This window comes from Nothoprocta perdicaria, unplaced genomic scaffold (genome assembly GCF_003342845.1).
Source record: "Nothoprocta perdicaria isolate Ctin4 unplaced genomic scaffold, notPer1 scaffold_45, whole genome shotgun sequence".
NCBI classification, from domain to species: Eukaryota; Metazoa; Chordata; class Aves; order Tinamiformes; family Tinamidae; genus Nothoprocta; species Nothoprocta perdicaria.
In genome coordinates, this window is record NW_020455699.1 from 2,192,357 (window position 1) to 2,215,670 (window position 23,314).

Here is a 23,314-nt window from a genome sequence, read left to right on the forward strand (position 1 = left end):
GCTTTATTAATTTGCATGGACAGAATGTACATGCATTGCAGGCAAAAACAGCTGTATCCTCTCATGTTTTTTGCTTCAGCTGTTCTAGTTGCAAGACTTAAAAATGGTGTTGGAAMCTTTATGAAGAGGAACTGAGATAGTAATTGAATTTTGTTGAAAATGTGGGGCCTTATCAGAGCCACGAAGTGAGTGCAGTAGCCTCTGTATTGAAGGGGCTGTTCTCAGGACTTGCTGCTTGTTCCTGAACAAGCCCAGCTTGGTGAAAAAGAATGACGAGAGCAGCTTTTGGGGAGAGCAACAGCATGTGTGCTCCTTGTCTTTTTTCTTTCTTTTTCTTTCTTTTTTTTTTTTTAAAGTGAATTAAGGGTAAGAAAAACAAAGTTACATTCATTACTTTATTGTGTCCCCAGTTGTTACGGTGATAGTTGTGCAGCATCATACTTTGGAAATAAAATATTTTGCAAAATAACGGATAACAAGAGATGTGTCATTATCACTGCAATTTTCAGCTCAGTTTTAGGCAAAAGCAGTGCAGTAGATGAGTTTTCTGCCTGTCTTTACCAAGAAATGGTGCATGAAAATAGGCATCAGTTGGTACATTGTTTATTATTCAGTACAAATGCAAATTAGTTTATTAACGTGTTCGACGGTATAGTTCCTGATATTGTGAGGTGCATCCTGGAAATGGCTTATAGGATTTATTTACATCTGGCAAAATYATGCCTTGTGAATGTCATAAGACATCACAGGATTCCCCTATTCAGGATGTATATTTTCTGTATATTTTCACCATATAGCACTTCCTGGTATTTCAAATAAAATCTTYAWTTTAARGTATATTTCTGCATGATTTYTAAAAACAGTTTTTAAATGGGTTGATCTGAAATAAGGTTAGCAGCTTTTTTATTAGCATGCATAGAAATAATAACTGAATTCCAGCTATATTGATTTTATCTACATAGTACATAGGATTATATAATGGAGTCATTATATACTACATGTGAATTATTGTATTATTTTATTTTATTTTTATTTATTAAAGTCTAGAAAGTAACTAATAAGAAATGCTATGATTGAGCCTCTTACATGAATATAGCTTTTACATAGATGTAACATATAGTGCATTAATTCTGTATAATACAGTAACACTCAGAGTATTATAAATGATGCAAAAGTCTATATGAATATTATATTTTATATAAATAACTATCACAAGGAATATAATAAATTCAGATTACTTTGGATTTATTAATTTTTGCTGATACTGCATAAAAAGATGCCAGATATTCGAGGCTTATATTCTCTGCCTTTCTGTGTAATTTATAATACCACAAGAATGGCTTTTTTTAAAATGAGACCTTGAAGCATTTGAATTTATATAAAAATAAAGATTATCCAGTTAGGTCCTGTCCATGGACCTAACATGGCATTCATTGGATTCTGTAATGAGTCACCCAGAGGGCACTGAGATGCCCTCTGTCCTCTTGGTCTTTAGCTGCRGCTGAGGATTCACAGCATGGGAGGAACTCAGTAATTAATACAGTAAGGTAAATACTTGAGGCTTTTGCTGTTTCAGCCAGCTTTTTTTTTTTTCTTTTTTTCATAATGATCTTGTGCATACTAGAGTAGATGATGCCAGCATACACTGTGGTGATATTATTCATGCAATTTATGTAAATGGAAAATAAGCAGGATGCCGCTATCAATGGAGATCAACCTGTGAGGCATAATATTATGAGAAGGAGTCTTCTAGATCMTCTTAGCAGAAATATCACTGGCAAAAAGCTAATGCAAAAGGTGCCTCAAAAAGAAAATGAGAATCTTATTGAAAAAGGTACACATGTACATACCTTATTTTTATGCTCAAAGATAAAAGGGAATAAGATCRATTTGTAGTGTTGTCGATACCTTCTTTTGTCACTGCTGCTTCTCAGTACGTGAAGTATTTCCATTAGGTGGGTTTGTTTTTCCTGCCGTGTGAATTCCTCTCTTCTTAAGGATTGTGTAGAATGCTTTTGTAGGGAAAAAGCATAAAACATGTATGGTGCTGTTGATGTTTTGCATTTGATTTGTATGTTAATTTGGCTCCTAAATTTAGGAAGGTCAATTAGAAAATTCTGTTGGCAGGTGATTTTGGAGGACCACAAGACTTCAAAGCAAGTGGTGGTGAATGAAAATATGTAATTTCGTAATTGAAATACTARTTAGGACTAGTATTATATACAGTAAATTCAATACAATACAGTATGAACAACCAGCCTCTCAAAGTACAAATATCACTAATATCCTTGAATGAATTTTCATACCTTTTAGCTGAGAAATGGACAGGCAAGTAGTAACATTGGCATAAGTAGTATCAGAAACAGGTACTGAGTAGAGAGATAATACGAYGGCTTGTATTTAGGTTGAGATATTTATGGGGATTGTAGGATCCCATCTCACTTCTTTCTTTCTTTAGTTAAATGAAAGCTGTGCAAGAATACCTTAAAATGATGTATTACACCTATTGTACATGTGAAGCCTTTTCTGTGGTACAGGAATGTGTGTGAATTGTTCCTAGACATAGAACGGAAAATAATGTTTTAATTATTAATGTCTTAATGCATGACTGAATATCACTCTCTAAAATAWGTCATCAATGCATAGAACAAAATGATTAACCGATAGATATAGTCTCACATGCAATACAGAAGTGAAAAATGTGAAATGTGTTATATGTGAAAATACACATTCTTACTGAGTTTTAAAGATAGGCAAAGTTTATTTTGCATGAAAAAGGATGAATATTTGGTGTTATATTTTTATACATATAATATATTTTAATAGATGTAATATTTGGTGAATATTTTATTTTAAAAGTTAAAGTTAACTCTTGTAGCATATGCAGGTGAAGTCTTTTCTATTCCTATGATGAATCTCCTTCACAAAATGTGGAATATTTCAACAGTTATAGAAACTTTTTTCCCCTCCCCAACATGATAAACCTCTGCAAATTACTCTTTTTGAAGAGTCTAAGTATCAAAATAGTAGTGTAGTATAGTATTAGAAGGAATACAAAACACATATGCACAGAGTGATTTCCTTTGTTGGACGTCATTTAACTGAAGGAAGTAAAATGGAGATTTATGTACAATCCAAAAGCAGACCCCGCTTGATTACTCAGTTCTCTCTGATAGGAATTCTCTCTAAAGTTGATAAGGCTATTATTTAATAGGGGATTTCAGGTTTTAGCTCATTCAGTGGTGTGATTTGTTTGCTTAAAGCAGAAATTCTAATTATGGAAATGTAGTTAATTCCCCTGGTCATTTACTCATATGGATAATTATGGGCAACATATTTCAAGCCTTTAGTTGTGTTAATTGTTTTTGACTGGAAAAAAAAACGAAAAAAAAAAAAAAAAAAAAAGCTGTAAGAAGGCATGCATAAGCTTTCATTAAAAATAAAAAATCCCATCCCTTTCCAAAATCTGCTACTGCAGATCTCCTTTCAACCTGAGCTCTATCTATGCACAGCTGTCCAAATGTCATTTGTAGTGGCTTATGATCGAGCAACTCCATATCACTTTTTTAACCACAGAGCTCAGATTCATAAAATGGCATTCAGAAATTTCAAGTGTGATGGGGTTTTGCTGATGGTGCACACTGTATCTGGGGAGTGGAAGCCTTGCAGGACGTGTGGGCTGCACCRCAGGGCTGCAGGGATGGAGGAGCGCGCTGCTCTCATGCTGCACGTGCAGTGCAAGACCCCTGAGGAGGTGCTTGAGCTGCAGCTTTTCCTAAATGGGCTGTTGAGCTGCAGCCTTTCCTAAGCTCCTTTCCATTGATACTGATGCGAGCCATGTGAGCCGTGCCTGACAGAAGGGTCGGAGCTGCACCCTGTCTGCGAAGGTGCTCGTGAAGATCCTACATTGCGGCACTCCTGGTGAGCGCTTGCCGTGGTGCCCATGTTTTGGGTGAGTAACATGCATTAGCAGGGCACTTGCCTTCGGTCAGTTACAAAGCACCAATTACTGCAGCTGGGACAGACACAGATCTTGGGTGTCTTGCACCTCAGTTGAGGACTGGAGACCCTCCTACCCTGTGCCAAAGGGGCTGGAACAGGGATATGCAGGTGAGCTAGCAGAGGATGCTTYGATTGCCTGGTGCTCTGTGAGCAAAGGACAGCAAATGTACCTGTTGATTTTTTAGAAAAGCAAAAGATGTGATCCACTAAAGTATCAACCTGCAAGTTTGATGAGGCAAAATTTTAGAGAAGGATTTGAAGGAAATAATAAGACACACAAGAAAAAAGGAAAATAGGTTGTAAAAACAAATATGCAAGTTAAACTTATTATTCATAGAGTAAATGCAGAGACTAGTAGTGAGGATCATGAGTTGGACTACAGTGGAAACTGAAACACTACTTAATTGACATAAATGAAGCTAATATTGATGTAACTTAGTGTGTCTAAACTAAAAATATATCTATTTTCAGTTGCTGCCCTCAGATTTTGTCTATTTCACATTTCTTCTTTTTTGTTCCTTTTGTCAAGTGCTGTGCGTGTACAGCCTTACAGAGCTAAAACCGTCTAAGAAAAAGCCTGTTTTACACATTTTTGTTTTTGTATTTCTTCTTATGTCACAAAATCTGCTATGGGGTGTAGCTTTTCTGTGCTTAGTCTCAGTGCTCAAGAATTTGAATCCACGCTGTCAGTATTCACTAAGTTATTTACACGTGTACATGCACAAAAACACGTGTGTGCACTGCTACCTTGTGCTATCTCACCCCTTACAGAGAACATTTTATAAGACATTGGCTTACGGGACATTTTAGCGCCCAAGGCAGCATTTATTAGGCAAGATTTTTTAAAGATGCAAATAATTCATGTCTAGTTGTAGCACTAATGGAAAATGGTGCTGCATTATTTAAATGGATTCTTTTCATAATAAATAAATAGAGGACAATGAAATAGTTTTGCATTAGTATTTTATACTGTGTGCTGTTTAAAATAAGTATTCTCACTGTTGGTTTCAGACAAAGATAACTTTAATGCACTGCTGAAATCTAGGTTCTTAGAAGTAAAAATTGAGAAGGAAATAAAGAGTGTAACAACATGTGGTTAACAGTCTGGACCCAAAGTAGGTGTAGGTTTTAGCAATACATATGATTCATGAGGCTTTCSTTTTTCTGGGCCACATAATATATAAAGACACCCATCCTGACTCATTGTGTTTCATTAAAAAAAGTCAGAGGAAACTTTGAAAATGTTTTTCCTARTTACTGTAGGGCATTTTCAATAGATCCAGAACAACCAAAACATATTTAACTCCATTATATTTCATTTGCAGACCAACCTTCTGTTTTTCAGAATTATTCAGCTCCCTTTCTCTGGCATACTGATCAGATTCTTGTCACAAGGTTTCCTGGTTTCTGATTATATCCTCATCCTGAGCATATTTTTAAAATATGATTGTTCTTTGGATTTGATAAAAAAAAAATTACTGCTATATATTTTGCAAATTTGTGGCAGTTTACTGATGAATATGATGTCAACAAACTGTGACTAGATGTGAATTCTTCTGTGTCATTGTATTGCATTCTGATTTAGTTACAGCTGTATTTCATATTTTCCTTGGAGTTTCAAATATACGCCTTATTTTAAAATAAGTTTAATCATCATTACAAAAACGTATCCTTGAAAATAGTGATAAAAATTCCAATTAAAAATTTCAAGACAGTTTACTTAGCACTTAGAATAAAGGTTGCAGTGATTCATAAGTATTATATTCTATGCCTAACCTTCATTATCATTACTGTTTTGTTGTGTTTATCTGAACTGGGCAACCATTCACAAAAATCAATATGGAAATGCTGGTGTACTGTGAGTCAGAGAGAGAGACAGAACCCCTTGATTTTGGATACAGAACTAACTCTTTTTGGCTTTGTGCAAGAGTTCCTTCCAACCTATATTATTTGGTGACTCAACTATTGGCTTTGAATGTATGCTATATTCTCTTTGTTTAAATGCAAAAATATGTAGTTTCACAACATCATTTTAGTTGGAACATTCAGAATTGGGAAAGTGAAAGGCATGGAAGTCAGCCAGTGTATTTTGAAGCAAACCATCAAACATTAATATATTTATTTTGCTTTTAAAAGATACTTGAGCAAATAGTCTGAAAACATTAGCTTGGACCTGATTTTCCTAGGAAGAGGAGCTTATTTTATTAATTTTATTTCTGTCTTTGACAGCTCACTGTGCTGATAAATGTGTCCATGGTCGTTGCATTGCTCCAAACACCTGTCAGTGTGAGCCTGGCTGGGGAGGACCCAACTGCTCCAGTGGTAAGTTCTCACCTGCTTCCGCCCATCTTGCYCTCCTTTTCTGCTCCTGTTCTCCCCGTTGGGCAGATCCTTTCCATCCTTTGCTCAGGCTACAAGTCAAGGGGCTTGGTCTGAGTTATCGGATTACTCTGTATCATCTGATTCTTCCTCCCTTGCTTAAAAGCACATCACGTGCCAACGCTAAAAATGGAGAGCTTTTTATTGTGCTCAGAAACATGCCTGATAATACGAAACTTAATATCTGGAAAATATAAAATACATTTGAACTGTAGTTATCTCTTTTTTTTCCTCTGTGCACAAAAGATGATGGTAAAAGGCTGTGTTTAAATGACAAAAGCAAAGGCTTTTTTATAACCCCATGGCATGATAGGAAGGGATGGCTTGGGGTCTTCCATGATGGCCTATGTCTGTAGTTGCTCACAAGCCAGTCAATGATCAGGCTGAAAAAAAGCAAAGACTGAGGCATTACATACAGGATACCAGAGCAATGCAGAACAGCGAAAAGACAGAGTGAAGTCCTGAAATAACAGTTGTAATAATACTGTATATATTTTTTTTCATTATAATGCATTAGTTATTCCTTCTTTCAGTTTTGTTTTATAGTACACTTTTCAGTTTCAGTTGTTTTTCTGCTTAATACAAGATAGAAAAAATATATATATTTTAATATAATGCCTTTTTAACTTCTTTCTTATGGAAGCAGTCCCTTGTTTAGGGAGCTTATTGTGGAATCTCCAAGTAATTGAAAAGTGGGGAAGTATTAATGAAGTACGTGAAGGTGAACTTGCCACATCAAAATATGGTAGCAGATGGCCTTTGTGTACTTAAATGTGATTATTTTTATACATTGTCCTAAAGAAGCAGCAACTATTGCTTGATGTGAGGAACTGCAAGTGTGGGTACTGCAATGCTACTCTAAGAATGGTCTTAATCAAGCGTGCTGAATACCATCAGTGCAAATTGCATGTTACCTTTACCTCTGAAAGCCTTATGAATTGAATTCCTCCAAATATATAGAAGATGTCTTATTGTACAGCATAAAATGAGGAGATATTGTTATATATTGAGATCTCCAGTTCTGAGCTCCTTGATAGGGCATTTTATATAGGACAGAAATCTCTTAACCTTTCTTTGGGAATAAACCATCCTCTCGCAGGATTTCTAGTCTGTTTCCCTCACCTACAAATTACAGCTCATTTTCAACACATGTGCAGCACTTTTCTGTGCTTCTTCCTCAGTTCACTGCCTTTGACTGCTTGTCCCAGCAACCTCAATAGCTGAAATATTTTCTGAAGTGTGTGTGCAACAGGCCAACACTGAAAGAGCCTTTGTTCGTGTGCCTTTGAGCAGTATCATCTCCTGAGAGTTTTGTGGCTCTCTAAAAGGTTCTGCATGCCATTAGAGCTACCTTGAACTGCAGAGAGTTGTGGCAGATTACTGGTCTAGTCTGAGGAGAAGGGAGACAAACTGATGAGGTAAAATACTTCTTATAGTGAGATTCATTTCAGAATTTGTCTCACTTTCATTCAGGCAAATCTTGCATAAGATGTTACTTCGCTGCATTTTGGTCCTGCTGAATTTGGGCAGTGCTCTTTGTTGCCTTCTGTRTGTGATTTTTCTCCTGTGTGTGAGAACTGCAGTGGCAATGAAATCAGAAAGCAGGGGAAAATACTGAAAAGAAGGAATAATAGCTTTACTTCTAGAGCTGACTTTTATCACTGCCTGCCCTACGTAGGAGATAAACTCTTTCCCTGTTTTTCTTATATTTTCTCCATTTACCACTTGATTAAATTTAGTAAACAGAATACTGAGACAAAATCGATTTTTTATTTTCAACAATAGATTTTTATCAATAAAACGAGTAGTTTTGTTGACCTAACAAATTATTCTTTCTACAAAATCCATGAAAATCGTCATACTCTAATGATACAAGTCATATCAACACTTCATTGCCTGACTCAAAAATATAGAAAGAACAAAGATTCTTTCTTTGCAATATACTGCAAGCCAGTGTCTTCAAAAGGCACTTAATGGTTACTGATGACCAAAGAAAATGTTGAGACTGAAAGGAAGAGATTCTCCTCAAAGTCTTAAAGATGTTAGGCAAACTCTCTGATTTAATTTAAGTTAGTTCATTTTTGTGGCCTCAAACACATTGGAAGCAGTTGTACTATGTAAGCACTAAGCTTTTAGTGAAGCTGCGGTACTGAATACTCACCAAATAYTGCCTTTTCTCAATCAGGATTATTGGCCATATGTAGAAATTTCATCTACAAGTGTGTGAGCAAAATTAGACCTATTATATACATCAATCCAYCAGCCCAATCCTACCACCTGAGCTTGGTTTTAACAGTTGTTTCTCAGTTCTCTGCCAGCTTTAACTTCTTTTTTTTTTTTTAAAAAAAAAACATATACCATAACCTCTGTACGATTGTGGCTTTCTGGGTGATAGTTGCAGACAAGCACTTCCGAAGCACTGTGATGTTCTTTCTAGAAAGGATGGAGTGGTTGCRTGGACTAAATTACTGTATTGTACAGCAAAAGCTGCACAAACAGTTTTCTTCCTTGCATCTGCCAGTGTTACCACAGTGTGATATGGTCTGATAATCTTTCTGGGGACTAAACTTTTTGGAAGACTTTCATTTATTTCCTTTTGTGGCAACGATTACGTCCTTTGTGTGATGAGTTTTATCCACTTCCTAACAGCCTGGATCAGTGCCTGCTTTCAATTTAGAGACAGAGGGATAAACATTTGRGTACTGAATGTATCAGTGCCTCATTCACTGAGGCTGTCCTCATTCAGTGTTTATTTCTAGGCTAACTCATAATCCTTTTCCCCATGTCATGTTCTGACTTTTTGAAAACCTAACCTCCTACCCAAGGTGAAAATACAAATGGATGCATTTTTCTATGAGTAAAACCTGGGTGGTGTCCTCAGAGTTTGGCTCGTTATACAGTGTTACTTTGGGGAATGTTTTCTATAGGAAATATATTTTTTCACCAGTTCTTGTTTGTTTTCGAGCAAAGTACTAATATTGTGTTAGATAGTGTTTGCCTGCAGGGAAATTCAGTGGGACRTGATGAAGGAGGTGCTGATACAAAGAGGCACTACTTGGAGTGAGGTATTGTTCACTTACAAAACACTTCTGTTCTAGTTGAAGAGATGACATTCAGGTGGCGTAAGTTTTTCTAACATAGATTTATTGACTGAACATGATATACAGATCAATGACAAACAAGTGAACAGAAGACACTTTGAATCTATCCCTTCAGATGAGTAAATTGGCCACCGTGCTGTCACAATTACTTTGAAAAAGTGTTCCAGATATATCCAACATTTCAGGAATATAATTTTATCACTTCTGGGCTGGGGACAAGAACAARATTTAGAAAATGAAACAGTCATAAAAGACATGTATGTTTGTAGATACAACACCAAAACCTCCAAACAGATTGTAGAAAAAATAAAAAATAAATCAAAAGAAGCATTTATCTCCTAAATTGGATTATTATCAAATTCAGATTTATAATTTGGATATGTCAGATTGGGTTTTTATATATTATAGGAGCATATTTTGCTGTAGGTTTTGTACAACAAATCTACTGTAAAAGTTGCTACCTATGATGACAGTTGACTCTGTACAAGTRTAGAGTTGATCAAAACTTGTTTCCCATTTGCAGATTCCATTTTCTGTTTGTCTTGTCTCATTGTTGGAACAGCAGTAATACATAATAGATAAACCTGGTGTTCTGTTTTGAATACAGGTGAAAGTTAAATACACAGGCAGCCTGATGTGGACTCTTAACAAGAAATTAGGACATCCACTTTGTTTTCCTTCTTGTGTCTAGTAGTCCACAAATAATTCCTTCAGAATCAATAGGACAGCTTCTGTATAAACCGGAGCAGAGGCAAAATGCCAAAATCAATTTTACACAGGCTTCTCTGAAAAGGTTATAGCCTTTTTGATCCCCAGCTGGCCAGAGCAGTAAGGCAAACGGGGAATGACATGTATTCCTTTTTTGGGCCATGACAAGCGTGTTAGGATTGGTTGTGGAAATGTGAATAGGCGTTTTCTCTGTTATTGTATTTAAGTAATTTAAAACTTGTTTAAATGACTGTATTTTCATATGTAATTTAATTCCACTGGTGATTACAGGATTTGTGTTGAGACTGTAGTGTGATGCATGAAGCTGGAACAAGTGCAACTAAGGTATAATTTGGTTCCAGGATTTTATAAACCATTAGAAAAAAACCAGCCTGACTGCCTTCTGCAGTATTTCAGGTTGAGTATTTAAAGCTAACATCTCAGAAAAAAATACCTTTCAACCTCTAAATAYACTTTTTAAGGAAACTTTCAGGACATGGTTGCTCTGCTACTGTCCAGTTCCCTTTACTGTCCAAGCGCTTGTAAAGTTTGTAAATTCTGTGGAAATCTCACTGTTTTCTCCATGGGACTTGGCAGAGKCAGTTGATGGCAGAAACGGGATCCCTTGGCATGCTTCCTGTGAGACACTCATGTGAATTACAAACACCGACAGCTTCTCAGTGGAGCATGTAGTGCCCATTAACCCTGACTACGTGGGGCTGGGCATGGTTTTTACTAACACCTCGTGCATTTTTGCACCGAGAGCACAGATAGCCCTATAAGCCCCGGTAACAGGCAGYGAGCCTGGGAATCTTAATAATTCTGAAGCTTGTGAATCTTGAATGCCTCTTCGATTAAAGCCTTCCTTTCTGTTTTGTTTGTTTGTTTGTTCACTTGCTTGTTTCCAAAAGCATTTTAAGCTTTTACAGAGCGTTTTAAGTATTTACAGAGCTTGCAAGATATCTTGACTTGCTGATCATTAAGTTTTAAAAGGAAAGCCATTGTAAGAGTGGATACTGGTTGCAAGCACATACTCAAACCCCAAATACTTAATATAAAAGGTTAATTTACAGAACTTAAATTGCTAAATGTACTCATGAAAGACTAGATGCAAAACTACTTGCTTTATGGATGATACAAAGAAATATTTTGTTCAAGTAATATAAAACTCCCTCCTTCCAACCTTCCAAGTGGCCACAGAGGCAAATATTTCCAGTTAGCAAAAGCTGACAAGTCATAAATATTAATCTTAAATTTAAACATTTTGGTTATATACATATAACCARATATATATATTATATTTATATAATATTTATATAATATATAAATATATTTATATAATATAAATATATMATATATATTTATATATATATTATATACTTATCTGTCTTTGTCATGTACTCATTCTTTTTTTTAGGTTTTGATTTTATTCTACTTTATCTTTTCAATACTAACTTCTTTAGTTTTGAGAGATATGAAGAATAACATTTGTTATTAATATAAAAATTGATGGCCTTTTAATTATTGAAAAAAAAGAAAGAGGCCAATTTAGAGTCCTGCAAGGAGACATGTGCGAATTCAGATTATTGGCAAGTTTGTTTTTTACAGTACAGATTTGTATTATTATAGCTCTATTTTTAACAGGTTTATCTCATAAATATATAAATAAATAAAACACCAAGAGCCATCTGTGTGTTTTTCTTAGCAATATTCCAACCTTGTGTTCTGATGTCCAAAGCAATTGAAGATCCTTTTGGAAAATATGGCATGTGAAAAGCATATAGTTCTAGTCTTTTGTGGGATCTGAAAAATATGTTTTCACTGTTCTTCCACTTCATGGTTCAAAAAGCTTTTACAAAGTAAAAAGAAAAAAAAAGAAAAAAAATAAAGCTTAGCATCTTGAATAAAAGTACTTTCTTTTATACAAAACAATAAGAGAGAATGAAAAATGTGCCAGAGGGTAAACAGTCCACAATGTAACAAATGAAATCAGATAGAAACAAAAGACTGAAAGCAAATCCAGATTTAATAGAAAGTGTGTTCTGCAAAAAAAAAGCAGTGTACATTTCTGTGTCTGAGATGTTGGTGAAATAAGTATTTTACTAAAAGACATGGATATTTTGTAATAAAATTATTCTCATCAGGTAAAGATRTATTTTGTGACTTTTGTGTGCATGTACTTGTCCTAACATCCTGAGGTGACGAGAACAGAGGATATGCAGAAATATATGGAGAACAATCATATGTTATTAAATCAGACATTTAAGCTTTTCTAAACAAGTTTCTATTAGAGGATTCAGTAAGCCTGCCATTGCTTTGCAGGCTTTTAGACTCATCTTTGAAATTTTTTTGCCGTGTTCCAAATTTACATTCTTGGATCCCCAGCTGACGTACTTGTTGATGTCACCAGTGGCTTAAAGCAGCTTGTCAAATTTTGAACACACTTGAATGTTTTGAGTTCAATAGGTTTTAAAATTATGATGGCTTGACTTTTATTTGTTTTAAATTCAAGTTGGAAGAGTAATTATTCTGTCCTGCAACTGTATACTGCAGGAAAAGAATGACATGAAACCTACAACCAATCAAGACATAGGATAAGAGAATAATTACAAGAATATTCTGTAATATTTTCAATAAAGATGGTCTGGATTTAGATTAGTGGCTACATTCATCTATTTGTTATGATTTTCACTTTATGAATTGATGAATGCTGTTCTGACCATTAGTTGAAGTTGGGATCATTAGAAGGACTATTATATGGCTATGATCTTTTTGATATTTCACTCTGTGCTTAAGAATTCCACATCAGCTAGTTGAGCATACTGATATGTATTGAGCACACACCAATGTTTGATAAAGTAATAAAATACTTTCCCAGGTTAATTTTGTGGACATGAGAAGTACATAATGCATTAACATAATATATGGCCTGTGGAACTGTTGTTAGTGATGAAAACCTTCCTCCAAGACCAGAAGGACATTGATTCTGATTTCTGACAAAATTTTAATCTAGAATGTGGAATAAAGCATATCTCTTYAAACCGTCACATTGTAAATATGTCATTTTACTTGGGCAAAAGCGTTCATGAATGCAAAATATGATAGTATCTAGTGTGTGAATTAGAATTGAACTTCACTTCTCCTGTTGACACGTGAAAGTTAGATGGGGACATCTGTAATTTATGGAGAAAACATTAAGGGTTGACCTGGGTGTATTTCCTCATGGAGGTCCCCAGAGTAAGAGATGAGGTGCATGACTTCTTTCATCTGTGAATTGAAACGTAGCCTTCAAAGATGTCATAGTTCTTTGTTGTGAATTTGTTATTAGATTCCATCAGATTCTATCTGTTACTGCTTGGATATCTAAAATACCCCTCCTAGAAACGTTCTTTTCTTCTTCCACTCCATAAAGACTGGACTAGGTTTTAACAAAGCATATCGTCTATTTTAGCTGTAGATGATGGTGATGACTGGAAGCAAAGGTGTACCTCATTGCTCTCTCTGTCAGAGATTCATCGGCTTTTTCATTAAAAAAAAGTTATGGAACAGCAAGTTATCTCTGCTGCAAAGAGCTTGCAGAAAGAAAAGGAAAGAGATAACACAATTTGAAASATACAGGGATTGAGGAAGAAAACAAACCATAATAAGCAGTGTGGCAGGTAGTGATTTCAGCAAACTTGCCGCTTATCCAGAATCAGCTTTCTGTGGACTKTACAGCAAAGAGGAGCTGTAAGGTGGGGATGAGGAGAGCAGCGTGGCAGGTTTATGGGTAGACTATGGAAAGCACATGCCAAGTTTTAGAGGCAGCTAAAACTTGGTAGGAAAATTTAACAAGGGGACTCATGTCATGGGCATTTGAATGTGGAGGCTGGTACTTGGATACTGAATGAGAAATGATAGATGAGCAATAGACCATAAAGACCATGAAAGTAAGGACAAGGCAATAGAGATGCGAGAGTCAACGGAGGGATGCAGAGGGCAGCACGAAGATTTAGTCTTGTCCTTGATGTGACAACCCACAAAGCAAGGAGAGGTCAGTCAAAGATGAGGTTGAAGTTATGGGCAGCTTCAGTATGTTTTACATGCCTGAACAAGGAAAATGAACTTTTACTTCTTAAACATTGTTCTACCCTTGAACCTATCTGAAGAAGTTATGTTGGATTTTTGAGGAGGTGAGGGGATAGGAATTCTGCATATTATACATTATTTATTTAAGTTAAATACTTAGGTACTAAGGATTTAAGCATTAGGTAATGCTTGACAATATTGCATTCCAAATGAGGGGGCAGTTAGTTCACTCAGTTTCTGCTTTTTGTGGCAGGGAGAAAAAGAAGAATTTTTTTCAGTTGTTTTAAAAGCTCATGAAACTACATTAGATTAATGTTCTGTTAAGTGTCTCCTGTGCTTCAGTGACTGACATTTTCAGAAACACACATTGGTGTTTTGCTGTATAAAGACAAAAAGATCTGTAAGCCAGAATAAAATCTCATTCTGTTGTCTTGGTGCTGCATGTACGACAGCTTCAAAAAAAACATGATAAGGAAAGGTCTTCTTCACATTTACCTCTTCATTAGCARGAAAGATTTTTTAAAAAAAATGTAATAAACTTTTTCTACCTTGTATATCATGTTATAAAGGCAACTGCAGCATACCCAGCGGGCAGTTGTAAGTCAGAGCTTCTTCTGAAATAGTCTTTCACTTGATTTGATAGCCTTATTTTGTTCCCATTATATGCCATTCTTTTGAGAAGTACAGAATTGTAAGTGATTTGTCAGGAATAAACTTACCCATTTGCATTTCMCTTTTTGTGTCCTTTCAATGAAATCAACTTAAAAAGAAATGTAACCATGTTTTGTTTAAAATGCCTTTGTTTATATATATCAGGATCAAGAAAGAAGTTACTAAACTCTTCAAGTATGTTTCTAAATTACTACACAAATTTATGTCTTACAGTGTAAAATATCATGGCTCCCTGCATTCCAATTTTAGAATCGCCAGGAACTCACAGAAGCCGTGTGCATAAAAATGAGACCAGTACAGCATAGTAACAATGTGCATTAAACTTATTATAATATCAGATGCACAACTTTAAATCTTCAAGGATTTTAGAGAAGGCCCAAGAATGATACCAATTTGCATGACTGATTTTCGTTTCTCCTTTTGCTTCTTATACGTGTTTATTTTACATTTGAATCCCGGGTYTGTCTGTTTCTAAATTTGTTGTTTGGCCCTGAGCTCCAGAGAGCATTTCTAATCTGTTTATACGTTATCTGTAGACAGCTATTGTCTCAGAGCTCTGTATAGTACTTATTTTAAGTGAGAGCTCACACAACGCAGTGTGCTTATTCCTACAGGCAAGCCGTCGCTTTCACTGGGTGGCTTTTTGAGAGACAAATTTCTGTCCCATATCTGCAATACTATGTTTTGTGCACACCATGTACTGTGGTGGCTAAAAAGATATTCCCAGAGGAACAGAACATATAAAAAGAAAAATGACAACAAGATGTGGCATCAGTACCACACAGTGTTTGTTAAACAGGGTTTTTTTTYCYTTTTTTTYYTTYYTTTTTTTTTCTCTACAGACTAAGATGAAAGCAGAAAGAGCACAGTGAATTTCCTAGAAAAGATAGTAGTGAGCAGTACAGCTAGCTCATTCTTCAAGTTAAATAGGTAAAATGTGGAGGTGAATATATGTGAAAAAGGAGAGAGAGCAACTTTAGGAAGAAAACTACTCTGCATGAAACAAAGCCCGATCAGCCAATTCTATACGATGAATATAGCAAAATTAGCAGYTGGTTTATGGATTCTATTGCAGCGTCCAGTCTTTTTCCAGGAATTAGTAAGGCTGCGTTACATTATCTGTTGCTGGTACTTGGGACTCTTGTCGTCTTTTCTTTTTTTTCCCTTTCCTATATCCCTTACATCGAGGCAGATGATTTACAGCCTCAGTTCTGCTCAGAAGTCAGTAGCTGGCACACATGTGTGTGTCTGTGTTTGTATACATGTGCGTGCATGTGACCTTGGTGCAGTCGGGACAGTCGGAGCAGCTATTCTGATTAAGCTCCAGCTGACAGTCTGTAACCCGACGACAGTCATTAACTGCCAGACTATCCATTCCACCACATTAGCATCTGCACAACTTCCAGCCTGGCTTTCTGAATACTAGGAAGGAGCAGAAATAGTCTGATGTAATAGCTGGTAAATTTAGCATCCAAAACTAATTAAAAAATAAACAGAACTTGCCACAGGAAACATTGCTACCTCTTGGCCCCTTTCTTCGCAATAATCTATGCATCAGTTTCTGACAAATCACTTTAATTTCCTATGGGGACATTATTGATTAGCAGTCAAAAGACTGAGAGGCAAAATATGGGATTTATCCATCTTGTTCAGAAATATTATTTATTCCCATTAATCTRTGAATTTCCCCACAGCTCTGCCCATAACTCATAGTTAGATAGCAGGCTGGTGACAGACCTTGTGTAATGGACTAAGCTACAGCCAGGCTCTCATAGAGCCGGGCTTGTTCTGGTAGGGTGCTTTGGCATTGCACTGGAGGGAAATAATGATGTAGTCAATATTTGTTACCCACCTGGCCAGTGCCAAGAGTCTGATMAGGAGGCTGGAAATCCTATTACCAGACATACGATGCTTTTTATTTTAATGATTTCCTGCACACATAATGAGAGGATTGTGCCAGGAAACTAATAAATTATCATGTACCATGCGGTACACGCTCTTGCAGTAAAATAGTCCAGAAGGGTTCAAGTTCAGAGACGGAGCACCATCACCTGTGAGGTCAGTAAATCTCCAAGGGGGAGCCGTGAGCAGCGGGCTGGAGAGAGGCCTTTGGAGAAGAGCTGGGGATGGAGTACGGGGCRTCCCCTGCTTCCAGCGGGGCAGCCTGGGCAGCCGGGGCGCTCGCCGTGGCAGCAGGTACATGGGGCTAGCGGGCTTGGCGAATGGTCCTCGACTCCTTACACTGCCTCTCCAGGCAGCTCCGTGATTGTGTTGGGGCCCTCTCAGGTGCTCCAGATGTTGGTGAAAGCGTATGAGCTGGAAATTACCAGCTAAGCACAAGTTCTCCCTTGTGTGTCGTGCCTTTTTGTCTGAAGTGGGTTCAGGCCAGGTTCATTCCTGACTGGGTTGTGTGCTGGGAACAGTTGTGGTCTGGTGGGCAGTTTGAATACTTCCGTTCATCAGACAACCCAGGGCATCCTTTTTAAAAAACTCTTCCATGGGGAATGGCTCAACTTTTTTTTTCTTTTTTAATCTGGAAGCAGAAAAAGGACTGTTACCTAAATCCASTCTGAGGTATTAAGCAGACTTAAAAAAAGAAGTGTTGGGGTCCTGAGAGGAAATGTGATTATCTCAGAAATCCACCACTCACTCTTAATACATCTGAAGATAGCTGGTTTCCTCTGGAGAAACTGGGGACATAAGACTGAAAATACACTTTGTTCCACACACATGTGTTAGAAGAAAACATATAGTGCAGTTCTGAAGTAATTAAAAGGTATCTTATGAGAGAGAGACAATGTGGCAGGAACAGCAGTAAGCTACCCATATAGCCCAGAAAAGAAAATACTTATCTTCAGATGCATAGATGGGGAAGAGAGAAGACAGTGATAAAATGGGCAGTATTTCTGTCAGTTCATTTGATGGTATTGTTTATAATACATATCTTTTGTTACTGTACTGTATTGTGTGAGATGGACACAGTGTGTGTCTGCATTATGGATGTGTGTTCCAGTGACCTCTACTGAAAAAACATCTTAAACAAAAAGTTCTTAAGATACCCTCATCCTTTTTTCCTTTGTCTAGCCTGAGTAATCAGTTTCTATTGTAAAATAATTCTTGCCCTGAGGAGATATCTTGAATTATTTTGCTGTACTCTAAGAAAATATGTCTGCTCTCTGACTGGCTTTTTTGCCCCAGGAGAAGACCGCGAGAACGGTGTTTATCAGTCACTAAGGGCAGAGACAGAGCTTCCAGCTATTGCAGCTGAGATTTTGTTGTTGTGCTGTTGTTATCAACAACATAAAAATATAAAGCAGATCATTTGACCATAAAATGAGCACATTCCTGTTGAACTCTAGGTGACCTTAATGTTCCATCTCTCTACAGAACTTCCATGTTTCTCACTTAAGAAAAATTCTTCCTAAACAGTAAGGTTTTTCTTTTGACAGTGAAATGTTCTTTGAGTGGTTTTGCTTATAGGGTTTTAATGGACTACTTCGGAGCAGGCAAAGAGAAGATGCRCTTGAATGGATGTAAAAGCACACTGCTACTATTATTAGCAGCAATAGTAACATCCAGATGATGTTTAGCTATGTATAGTAAGTTTTTATTGTTTGGTGAAGTATTATTTATTGTATAGTRTTTTGTACTATCATCGTATTGCGAGATTGAAAAGGAACTCAGCAGCGTGTATGTTAAGTAAGTTTTCTAACGTCTTCATGGGTTTTAGATTGTTATTTATACGTCTAGACTACAGTTTTTGTTTTCTAAGTCATCAAGATCTGTTTCTATAAATGAGGACTCACTGCAACAACAACAACTGTTATTTTCCAGTGGAAAGGCATAGTGGGGAGTTTTACAATGAAGGAGATTGTTAACTCGTGTTTTTTGCACTGACCTGTTTTCTTTTATGCATAGAAGGAAATGGGGCACAATTAAATTTTGTCTGCTTTTCAGTGTCCTCGATGATGAGGGAGAGTTGAGGATCTCTCTCCTATCTGTTGTGTGCTGCATAGTTTTTCCATTTTTTCTCCTTTTTTTTTTTTTTTTTTYTTTTTTAACATCTGGCTCACAGTATCTTCAGCGCTGCAATGTGAGCTGTTATAAAACTGTTGTCAACTTTTCCTTCTACCCCTTTAGCATGTGACAGTGACCACTGGGGACCTCACTGCAGCAGCCGCTGCCAGTGCAAAAACGAAGCCTTATGCAACCCCATCACTGGAGCCTGCCACTGTGCATCGGGATTCAAAGGCTGGCGCTGCGAGGAACGTTGTGACCAAGGGACATACGGGAACGACTGCCATCAAAAATGTCAGTGTCAGAACGGAGCCACCTGCAACCACGTGACTGGAGAGTGCAGATGTCCTCCTGGATACACTGGTGCCTTGTAAGCAGGGCGTATGTTATTTATTGGGAGGAGCTTTGCGATTTGGCTAGTATTATTAAGAGAAATACAGGAAAAAAATAGTGCTGTTGTTAGTCTGGCTGCTGTATATCACAGAGGAGCAGAGCTGAGTGAGAAGAACTGGGCAACCCTTCTTGCCATGCATTTGCAGAAGGGCAGTCAAAATAAAGTCCCCTCAATCTGCTTAMTAAAAGCTACAGAAAGGAGTGAGAGGACCTTCTTTATGACCCATGTGAGAGTTATTTGGCTGCAAATTTGGAAAATAGCATTGAAATGTACAGTTGTTCGGATTTCTCATTCTAGATATACTGTTGAGATTTATCGGTAACAGTGAGCCACTATCAAGCTGATTTAGTGAAGATAGACATGTCATCCAAGAAAAAAATATCTCTTTATAATTCCCAGACTGCTGGATTTGTTTCCTTGTGTGTGCTGCATGGATCCTGCATACATAGTGTTTGGAAAGCTTCTCTTTCAATTTGTATTGCCTTCTGTTTCACACTTCCTGCCTGGAAAACCAAGTAGAGCGTTTAAAGCAGAGATGCCCGGAGGCGGATGGGGATGCCCAGGTGACGTCTGTGTCTTCCCACCCTTGCAGCTGCGAGGACCTGTGCCCGCCGGGGAAGCATGGGCGGCAGTGCGAGGAGAGGTGTCCCTGCCAGAACGGAGGAGTGTGCCACCACGTCACCGGCGAGTGCGCCTGCCCGCCCGGCTGGATGGTAATGCAACCCCTCTCCCTGTGCAGCAACCAAAAGGACACACCTTTGCAGACCTCACACAGTGCTAGAAATGAGTAGGGAATTAGGATAGCAAAGGCAGTCTGCCTGTAGCCGGGAATAATAGGAAATGTTTTTTTTAGCAGGCACTGCTCCTACAGTGGGCTGCAATAACATATTTGCAAAACCGTCTGTTGTTGAATATCCCTGAGACTTGTCCTGCCTTTTTTTTTTTTTCTTTTTTAACCATGTCAGATTTTGTGAGACAAGGAAATTGATTCGTACTAGGAAAAGGCCACCTCCTTTAAACTTATCTAAATAGGGAAGTACAACCATCATGTATTCTGTGGATGGATTTTGTGCTTCAAGTGGATGGTATATGCGGCAAAAACACCAAACTTTTAGATATTGGTATTTAGATGTTGGTAGTGATGAAAATAAGGCATTATGATTTTGACAATCTCTTCAGGCTTTTTACCCTTTTGCCTGTGGATAAGGGAAGAGTTGATCGCTGAGTTACAAATGCCTGCTGCCCATTTTGAGCTGCTACTCTACTATGGGCTGCCCATTCTGAGCTTGCAAATAATTGCATTGGAAAATGATCAAAACCTAGGTAGCATTCTAAAATACATTTTTAGATATTGTTCACTAATAGCAATATGTTTTCTGTTGGGATGAAAATGCGCTTATTTTTTGATTAACTCACGTACAGAAGTACTTCTGTAAAAGAGATAGTGTTTTCACCAACCAGAGAGCATATTTGCAAATGGATCAAATCTTTTTTTGTGTTTGCATATCACCACTCACTTAGATACCTAACTCAAGTTATGGCAATTCTTACTAAACAGTAGAAAAACATAAATTAATGGTGATAAAATACAAGTGTTTGCATGAATTTGTGATATTCTTTATTGGCCTAAATACAGATAGTGAAAAATGATGTTGAATGTTTACATGTGATGAAAATTTTATAATAATGTGTGTTAACTTATATATTTCTAATTAGCTCTTTGACTAATTTTCCGTTCCAAGTGGTTATTTAATCATTACTCTTCGTTAGTTTTAGGTTTTTTTCTATTACATAAACTGCAATTTTGTCTGCATAACCYTTTTTGCTTCTCATGTAAGGTTGGTATAAAATAGCCAGGCGTAAAGCCTAGTAATGTTTTACATTAGTACTGATGAAATGCCTTTAAGTGTGTTCCTCTTGATTTGACTTCTTAAGATCTTATTTTCCTCTTATTGCTCAGATATAATTAATTCCAAGGAGGTAAATAGCATTGAAGAAATTTGAGACCCGTGCAAGGGAAGCACAAATCATTCCATAAGCTTTTAAGATGTGTTACATTTAAATGAGATTATAAAAGTGCTACTTTTTTTTTTTAAATTTAACCCAGCTGATCATGGAGTAGTGTAATTGGTGCATTACAGCAATTACTGCTTTCTCTACCAGTATTCACCGGAAGGCATTTCCGGATGTCTTGATAAATTCTGTTCCTGATAAAGAAATCGGGAAGAACTCGACATCAATTACTCTTAAATGTCTAAGTGTTTACTGTTGCTTAGAGGTAATGTTTTTCATTAGCTTTGGCTTCCAGAATAGAAATCCTAGATTATCCCCCCAGTGCTGAAACATTCCCCTGTTTAAAGTTGGAGAAGAGTCCAGCATTTTCAAGATGAGCACTAGATGCAGGATACAAGATCTCCTTTGTTACAAATCTTCTTAATTCCCTGTTGTTTTGGCTGCAATCTGCAGATTGATGTTCAGATKTCTTTGCACACACACAGGGCACAGTCTGTGGTCAGCCTTGTCCTGAGGGTCGTTATGGAAAAAACTGTTCCCAGGAGTGTCAGTGCCACAATGGAGGGACCTGTGACTCGGCGACAGGTCAATGCCATTGCAGCCCAGGCTACACAGGTGAACGGTAAGGAAAACCTGCTGAACCTGCAAAGGGTCCACTACAAGAGAGAAAATTAAGGAGGGGTAGAAAGCCAAATGAGAGTGTTGGTGATAATGCWTAAAGAAGTTGAGTGAAATGTTTGCTGTGTCACTTATGTTAAMAGTGCAGAAATGGAAGATGTTCTGTGAAAAACTATTTGGTCTGGGGATTTTTGTGCTGCGACCACGGGCTGCCAGTGCCCTGTGGTCTCCTTTTGGGTGGTGTGCAGAATGACGCAGTTTGAGGCATGGCAAGGCGGCGAGAGAGGAAGCTCTTGGTTTTCCACAGATGTTTGGCAGATGGAGGAGCGAGGGAGGTTCAGTCTGTTCTTCTTCAAAGTGGGTTCTTCCCTGAAGCATTTCACTGAAATGACGAAACCAAGTATTTTTATTTTCTGACATCCTCATTAAAAATCTTCTTTGGTAGATTTCAGAGGAAAAAAAACRGATACCAAGAGTTACCTTTCTGAGGGCAGTGTAAAGTGATGATAGAAGTGCTTTGCTGCTTATATTTTAAGCAGTACAGCAATACATTTGCTGAAGTCAGCAGCAGCTTAATCACTGGGGTCAGTCCAGGGGATCTGTGCCAACAGTAGTAGGTATTATAACATATGCACTTCCCACGCAAGCGTTCACAGGATTTGGGGAGAACTGTGCCAGCATGAGGAGAAAAAAATAATGAAGGAAAAGCAAAACAATCAGTCCAGAGCCATTTGATTGCAAAATTAAATACTTGCCTGTGTGAAGTAACACTGCAGAAAATGGTAGATACGTTTAAAAKGACAAGCCAGCAAGAAAATCAAAAGAATATCTGTACAGTATTCTGCACACTACACTCTGGTGTTTGTAAAAGCTATTAACATTTTTGTCTTGGAATTTAAATCTTAACTATAATCTGAAATGCCTTGCAGGCTGCAGTATTTTGATCCCTTTACCAAGTCTTAAGCTTCCTCTTCCTTGCTAAATGGGCTGTATTTGCAACTCATGTGTTTTCCATGCTGCTGCTAAGGTCAGGAATGGGTCATAAGCAAGGTGGGAGAGATCCATTTCTTTTTTAATGTCAGCTGACTGGCAAGAGAGGGTAATATTGCAAGAAAAGCTATATGTGAGCTAGTATATATGGATCAGCAGCAAAAAAAGGACAGTATATAAAGATGTTAAACTACTCTTCACTTATGTTTGTAATTTCAACAGCCCTTGTCTGAGATTTTGGTGTGGTAGTGACTTCAGGTAGTCAGTCTTACAGCACGAAAAAGCACTGCTAAGCCATGCAACTGTGTTTCTGGGTAATTTAAGTTAATATAAAGTAATCTGGTTTGAATCA

At 37.3% G+C, this 23,314-nt stretch overlaps 1 protein-coding gene across 2 annotated transcripts in view; it reads left to right on the plus strand.

Moving 5' to 3' along the window:
* MEGF10 (multiple EGF like domains 10) overlaps positions 1–23,314 on the plus strand; it is a 95,117-nt gene that overhangs the window by 30,113 nt on the left and 41,690 nt on the right. For both annotated transcript variants that reach the window (XM_026046572.1, XM_026046573.1), the window contains exons 5-8: positions 6,232–6,324; positions 19,071–19,317; positions 19,934–20,054; positions 21,840–21,976. In XM_026046572.1, coding sequence (XP_025902357.1) covers positions 6,232–6,324; positions 19,071–19,317; positions 19,934–20,054; positions 21,840–21,976 — 598 coding nt within the window. The remainder of the gene's footprint in view (positions 1–6,231; positions 6,325–19,070; positions 19,318–19,933; positions 20,055–21,839; positions 21,977–23,314) is intronic.